At 34.1% G+C, this 7760-nt stretch overlaps 1 protein-coding gene across 1 annotated transcript; it reads right to left on the bottom strand.

Annotated features, from left to right (window-relative positions):
* Positions 1–3853: 3853 nt before the first annotated feature.
* On the bottom strand, positions 3854–5050 carry LOC107894872 (blue copper protein). The gene is made up of 2 exons (XM_016820059.1): positions 4859–5050; positions 3854–4747 (listed from the first exon to the last, which is right to left on the bottom strand). Exons 1-2 carry the CDS (start codon positions 5019–5021, stop codon positions 4011–4013), a joined length of 900 nt encoding a protein of 299 aa, XP_016675548.1. The 5' UTR covers positions 5022–5050; the 3' UTR covers positions 3854–4010.
* Between the last annotated feature and the right edge of the window lie 2710 nt (positions 5051–7760).

The following is a 7760-nucleotide window of genomic DNA, read 5'->3' as shown; positions in this document are numbered from 1 at the left end:
ATGCTTGTCATGGCCGGCCACTACTAATTAGGGGGGAATTTGACATGCAAGTCCCCCCTTTTTATTTCATGCACTAATGGGTCCTTATGCTTCGACCTATCACATTTCAAAAATGTCGCACATAAGTCCTATTGACTAAATTCACATGCAATCGACTAAATCGAAGCTTGAAATTTTCACACATTCATAATTACATATTCTAGACAATAAATATCACATTCAAACATTTCGGTGACTCGGTTTAGCGGTCCCGAAACCACTTCCCGACTAGGGTCAATTTTGGGCTGTCACAGGCAATATCGTGTACACTTGAGAAATAGGACATGCGACTGTAGAGTGTTTGACGCACTATGTTATCCATGCGCTTATGTAATTGCAGCTTGTCAGAATCTCCGTCTGGATCCCATGACGTATGTCGACCAAGTGTACAAAATAGAATACATGTACAACATGTGAAGACACATATTCCCATAGATCCCAGATGAACGTAAGTGGCCGTCAGTATCGCTTTCTCCGTTTAAGCTGTTACTAGATAGAGAATTGCATCGCAAACCAAAGGGTCGACCTTGCTTGACTAGAACACGTAACAATATGGATATCCGAGAAGCAACGAACCAACAGAGGTTGTGCGGATGGTGTAGGAACCCAGGCCATATAACTCGATCATGTCCAAATTGGAATAGCTGATAGCTGTTGTAATAAAATTATGTTGCATTATTTACATTTTATTAGTAATATAAAAATATTTAAAATATTTTCATATTCAAAATAACATTTATTTTAATAAAAATTATTGGCTAATTTAAAAGAACATTTATTGTAAAATATTAAAAACAACTTTTATTTTATTAATTAAAACTATATAAAAAATAACTATAAAAATAATAAAAATATTGGCTAATTTAAAAGAACATTTATTTTAATAAAATTAAAAAAATTAAAGTAAAATTAAAATATCAAAAATTACTTTTATTTTATTAATTAAAACTATATAAAAAATAAATATAAAAATAATAAAAATATTGGCTAATTTAAAAGAACATTTATTTTAATAAAATTAAAAAAAAGTAAAGTACAATTAAAATATTAAAAACAACTTTTATTTTATTATATGAAACTATATAAAAAAAGTTTATACAAATATATTAAAAAAATCAATGTTGGTGCCGGTTGAAATCAGTGCCACATGGGGGTTGTCAAAGGTTACGCGTTGGATTCCTCCTTGGTTCAGCTTCCAGCGAGGGTTGTGATTGCTCCGATGGGGATTGTGGTTCCTCCGGCAGGGGATCTAGTTGTGGGTGTTGGGAGGATGACCCACCTTGATAGAATAATGAATGCGGAGGTGTTTGCATCACCCAAGGTGGAGGTTTTTGAATCGCATAAGGCGATGGGGAATGGTAAAAAGAAGAGCTCCCCAACAGCGCCTCGTGCGATCCCTCATGCGACTGTGGCTTATTTATTGGCGGTTGACTCGGAGTAATTGAGAATGGAGATTAATCGGGCCATGCATTCCAACCTGCCATAGGACTAGGAAAAGGAAACATAAAAGGGTTAGGATACATATAAGGGCTAGGATACGCACCTGGTATAATTTGAATTGAAAAGGATGTGATATGGGTGTCGTCAGTTGAAGTGTTAGGTCAGGTGGCTGTGTGGACGCTGTTGATGGGCCTGGTGATTGTGTGGGCGCTGCTGATGGGCCCGCGTCGTCATCCCTTCTTTATAGATTTAAAGGGCCCCGTCATTCCCTTTGCACACCAATTTGACGTTGCCTCTCCTCTTTCGACAGTAAATATGGCTTGCCAGGGATCCTAAACCATGGCATGTATTCCGGCACGCATGCTAACTCAGGAACAATGATCGGTTCCTGAGTAGGTATATAGTCATACCGATTTTCCCACATTTTGATATATTCTGACTAGTGTCTCGACCAATCCGTATTCAATAGCTGTAAGTCAACTTTGTGCTCATCATCGAGCACCTCAGGTTCTACGGGAATCGGTTGTCGGAATCTAAACTGCCGCAATACCCTATCTGACTGGTGCATCTCCACTATATCATAGTTGACCAATGAGACATTCACATGCCAAATGTTCAGATTTTAAAAAAAATCATCTGGAATTATTTCCCGAATTGCCGGATCCTCGTATGGTGTCCATTGAAACTATATGAACATGATAAAAATATTAATTATATAGGTAATACTAAATACTAAATATGAAACGACTATTTTATTATGTATATATATTTTATTTTAATACTTACTTGTGCTTCCGACCGTTGGTCCAATAGAAGCCCTATATCTTCAAGAGATGTAGGTATTCCAACATAACTCGCTGAATGGTTCCACCTAATTAAATAATTTTTTAGCATACAATTATATTTTAAATCTACGTAATAATTGTAAAATCTAATATAAAATTTACCTCGTTATTAGTAAGAATGTATATAGGTGGTTCACTCGAGGACATAAAAATGGAAAGCGAAACCATGCCCATGATTGCAGTAGTAATAGGCATCCTCCGATTTTGGCTTTATTCGGTCGCGTCGCCCCTCACATCTCTCGGTACAATGTTGCTAACACGACAGACCCCCAACTTAATTCACCTGCTGCTCTAAAATCAACGAGTTTCAGCAGCCATCTCAGATGTACGCGGTTTCGTGACAAGTCCAGCATCAGATAACCTCCAATCATCTCAAGAATGTATGCCCGAGCATATTTTATTCTTTCTAATTCAGTTGAATCATTATCCGGCTTCGAAAATGTGTCTCGTAACCAGCCCATCTCGATCCGACCTCCGTTAATATTATCCGAAATAGCACCCAAAAGCTCGTAGCATACGGCCCCCCAATCAGCAGATTGAGCAGACCCAGTGACTGCTACCCATCGACCGGCAATCCCAATTGCAATTGCACGTCTTCCAGAGTGATAGTACACTCTCCGCATGGAAGATGAAAAGTGTGTGTCTCGGGTCTCCACCTCTCTATCAATGCACTGATTAGTTTCGGGTCCAACTTGCACCCCCGGCCTATCGTGGCCACGTGCCAAAATCCTGCTTCTCGCAGGTAATTCTCTATTAATGGCGATGGAAGACCAGACATATTACGGATATAGCATTGCAACACCCGATCTACAGACTGTTATAAAAAAAATTATAAAATAAATATTAATTAAAATTGCATAAATGAAAAAAAAATAAATACTATTCAAAAATTAATTAAACTTATCACTTACCATTGTCATTTGATCGACGGGGATTGTTTCGTATCAAGACTAATTAATTCTTCGGCCATTGCTAACACAATCGAATATTTTTGTAATTTAAAAAATAAAACTAATTCAAAAATATTTTAACAGAGCTTTTTTGCAAAAATTAGAGACAGCTTTAACAAAAATTGAGAGAAATTTGAGAGAATTGTGAGAGAATTGTGAGAGGACTATTGTGTGAAAAAATGAAAGGGGGGAGGGGCCTTTTATATATTTTTTTACCGTTGGAGTTTGGAGTTCAAACGGTCATGTGACCGTTGGGGGCAAAACGCTCCCCCTGGGAAGCATTTTGCTGACACGTCTCCTGACTTCGCGTTGACGTGGACGCACTTTTGGGGAAAATGGTCCTTTCTAGTAAATAATCAAAAAGTCGAGCTATTTCGATCAATAACGAAATAAAAGGACTTTTTTTAATAAATTGCCTGGAGAAAGGATTGTGTTTATTACGATTATAAACATACTAAAAATTATTGCAGTCAAAATCGTAAGGGTGACTAGGCAAAGACAAAGATTGTAAAATAAAAATAACAAGGCACCCCTTGTATTAAATTGTAATAAATGCTTAAACAATTTGACACTGTTTAACTTGAAATCAATTAGACTTAGATGTACTATAAAAGATTACTATTCTCAGACAATAACGTATTATAGTAAATGGTGGTCAGTGGTCACACTTAAAATTATTGCAAGTAATTGTGCCAAACTAAAACATGATTCTCTGACGATAAAATGGCTGATCAAATCAAATCCATGGATAAGGAGATGGAGTTGGAGCCCAAGGGTCAGATGGTGTTGTTGGCACAGAAGGTGTAGCTGGTGTCCATGGTGCAGGGCCTGGAGCCCAAGGTTGAGATGGTGTTGCTGGCACAGTAGGTGTAGTTGGTGCCCAAGGTGCAGGGCCTGGAGCCCAAGGTTCAGATTGTGTTGCTGGCACAGAAGTTGTAGTCGGTGCCCAGGGTGCAGGGGCTGGAGCCCAAGGTTCATATGGTGTTGCTGGCACAGAAGGTGTAGCCGGTGCCCAGGGTGCAGGGGCTGGAGCCCAAGGTTCATATGGTGTTGCTGCTACTGCTGAAGGTGTGGATGGTGCCGAAGGTGCAGGAGCTGGAGTCCAAGGTTGAATTGGTGTTGTAGGCATTGAAGGTGCAGGAGTTGGAGCCCAATGTTTAGTTGGTGTTGTAGGCACTGAAGGAGTGACGGGTAGTCGAGGTGCAGGAGCAGGTGTTGCAGGCACTGAAGGTTGAGTTGGAGCCGGGGCTGGTGCCAAGCCGAAGGGATATTGAACAGAGACAGTAAGCTTTTGGGCATACATGGAACAATGGCTTGCAACACCACAGATGTACCACTTCTTTCCTGGAGTCTTAAGAACAATCGTATCGTTCCCAGATGTGAGAGCTTGGTTTTCAGGTGGAATGTCACAATTCTTGAAGCCCGTACCGTTTACTTTAAACACATTGTGATATCCTTTAGGGTATTGAAACACTGCAAAATAAAAATAAAAATATTATATGACACTGTTAAACTGAAATACGCTACACATTCAATATAATCATATATGTAAATTAAAACCAACTTCGTTGTCTCAGTATATACCTAATTTATCGCCAACACGAAATACTTTATCTTTTGCCCAAGCTTGATAATCGAAACCGGTTGTCCATCCACTGTCATCCCCGACGATATAATCCGTCGCTAAGGCCATTGCAGGAAGAAATATGACAACAATGGTGAGCATGGCAAGCTTGTTAGAAGCCATTAATGGAAGCTCAACAAACACTCTTTTTCTTTTTCTTTTTTTTGATTGATTGTTGTTTGGCTAAGTACGTATTTATAGTTTAATGATCCATTAGCCTAATGAAATTCCATGGAAATGGGTTTGAAATTGTGAGGAGCCGGCGATAGTCTGCATTCGAACATTGGGTTATTCCTAGGCTGCCAAATAATCATGTTTCGCTGAAAGTTAAGGGGTGTATTTTAAAAACAAATTAAAAAGGGGAATATTTAATGAATTTTGTTTCTTTTCTTTGATGAGATGCTTCAAAATGTAATAATATTCAACAGAAAAGTTCAAATTGCAAGCCTACAAAGTTTTACGATTTTATTAAGGTTGTAGGATTTGATTTTTAAAAAATCTAATTTATCATTTATATGATTAATTCACTCGATGTTACTTATTAAACGAATCTAAAAGAAAAATATTTAAAATTTATACATTTCATAAAGAAATAAATTGTATTATAATAATATTTTATCTTTTTACATTTTATGTAAAATTTTAAAAAAAATTGTACAATTTGAACCTTAATATATCAAGAATTTTAATATTTTAACTTTATTATTTAACTAAAATCTCATTTGATTTTCGTATTAATCTTTTAGAAATATATTTATTATATATTTTTTTCACTCACATTATAGATGATATATCTAATATATATTTAAAATATTATATTTTTATATTGATATTTTAATATTTTAATATTTATCCAATACTAGTATTTTAAAGTAAATAAACAAAATGCAGTGACATATTAAGTAACTATGATTTCATGTCGAGGATATTAGGTGTTGTTTTATAATCACTTAATGGTATTATAAGCATTACAACATTTTAAAAATAAAAAATCAATTAAGTGCTTTCAAATTTTATGTACTCAATTGAATTTATAAACTAATAAAATTAGTGAAACAGGTCCTTTGGCCAACATTGAACATTAGTATTTAGCGGCAATGCTGATATGGTCGCTAACAGATGCCACATTAGCAAAAAAATAAAAATTATTTTTAAAATAAGTACATAATGAATCTATACAATGGATTGTCTAAGTTTATTTGAATATGGACATCTTTTAGTCTAGATACATTTTGAAACTATAAAGAACATAAAAAATTATTTTAAAAAATCATTAAAATTAAAAAAATAAAATTTATAAATATTATTAGGAGTTAATTAGAAATCATAAAAATTTATTAAAAAAATAACTTACTGTATTTATATTTTGAATAAAAAATGAACATCAACAACTTATATAAGAATATCAAGATTAACAAGTTTATTTTATATATTTTTTTAATCTCATTTACATGATAGCTTTTTAGCTCGAAAAATTGTCTATCAAATAATGTTTTAAGTCACCCCTAAGTAATTCAATAAGCCAAGTTTATCAATTTCTACAACCTATAATTCAATTAAGGATGCATTCTATTTATATACCAATTTATCATGTGGTATACTTAACATATTAAATCTATTAACGGTGTAATAAATCAAACTAACTAGTCTAAAATTAAAAAATTTAGAATCAATTATTATCAAACTAAATTTACAATTTATTCACAAAATCCTATTAACATGCTCCTAACCAATCACTTTTATTTCTATAAGCTCAAGCACATAGAAACATGCAGAATGGATATTTAAAAAACTATTAAAACAAAGAAAAGTAAAAAATTTTAAAATTTTAAAAAAGTAACACCCCTCACCTGGCCCGATCGCTAGATTTGAGTTTTAGGATGCTACAACAGTTATCGAAACATTCACATGCAAACCATAACATTGAATTCAATTTAAACCATCAAGTTTTTCTAAATACATGCATAATAGAAGTTATAAACTAAACAGAGACTAAATTGAGCGTACAAACATGTTTAATAGATTCGAGCATGATTAAGGACCAATCTAAAAATTTTTAAAACTTGAAACTAGGTATCGATACAAAAGGAACAAGTATCAATATTTTTATCAAATGTATCGATACTGAAAATTAGTATTGGTACCGTTTTGGCATTCTACCATTTTCAAAATAATATTCATTTGGTCAAGTATCGATATCTTGGTCCCTAGTATCAATACTTTTACCCAGATGATCAAAATCACAAGTAAGTTCATTTCATGCCCAAATCTATATCTTAGCTCATAGATACATATAGGTACACAATTAACCTGCAAAGAACTCATTCCATCCATTACAAACATACAACAAATATGCCACATTTGGCACCAAGATAACCATCAACATAAATTCACAATCCATACAAAAACACTTAACTATTTTATATCATAAGCTAGGTCACATACATATCACTATTTAAGGTTGTCATTCACATTTGCAATACCATTCAACATTTACTAAAGTTACCATATGCACATGTTTATATTTATATATATATCCAAATTCAACAATGCCAAAACACAAGTACCTACTAATTCATTTATATAACATCATCCAAACTTTGCCACAAGTTATCTAGCATTTATCAAGTTACCATATACACTTTTATTCAAAAATAACTATACTAAAACATACTCATTAGCTTGTAAATGCATAATCATCCTGTAAAAAATAGAATGTCGGTAATGACAAGATATCGCAAAGGAAAAAGAAAGAAAAAAATCAAGAACACATAGATTTTTACGTGGAAACCCTTTTAGGAAAAAAACCACGAGCAAAGGAGAAAAAAATTCACTATGTCGAATTCGAATAATTACAAGAGG

The sequence above is a fragment of the Gossypium hirsutum genome, chromosome A13 (assembly GCF_007990345.1).
Source record: "Gossypium hirsutum isolate 1008001.06 chromosome A13, Gossypium_hirsutum_v2.1, whole genome shotgun sequence".
NCBI lineage: Eukaryota > Viridiplantae > Streptophyta > Magnoliopsida > Malvales > Malvaceae > Gossypium > Gossypium hirsutum.
The sequence above is the reverse complement of the archived record's forward strand: the minus strand, read 5'-3'. Positions and strand labels throughout refer to the sequence as shown.

What these genes read in the sequence shown, in the direction of transcription:
- LOC107894872 (XM_016820059.1), bottom strand. Translation starts at nt 5,021, where the DNA reads ATGGCTTCTAACAAGCTTGCCATGCTCACCATTGTTGTCATATTTCTT. An exon ending in TCGTGTTGGCGATAAATTAG is followed by an intron (nt 4,748 to 4,858) that starts GTATATACTGAG and finishes TTTATTTTGCAG; the next exon opens with TGTTTCAATACCCTAAAGGA.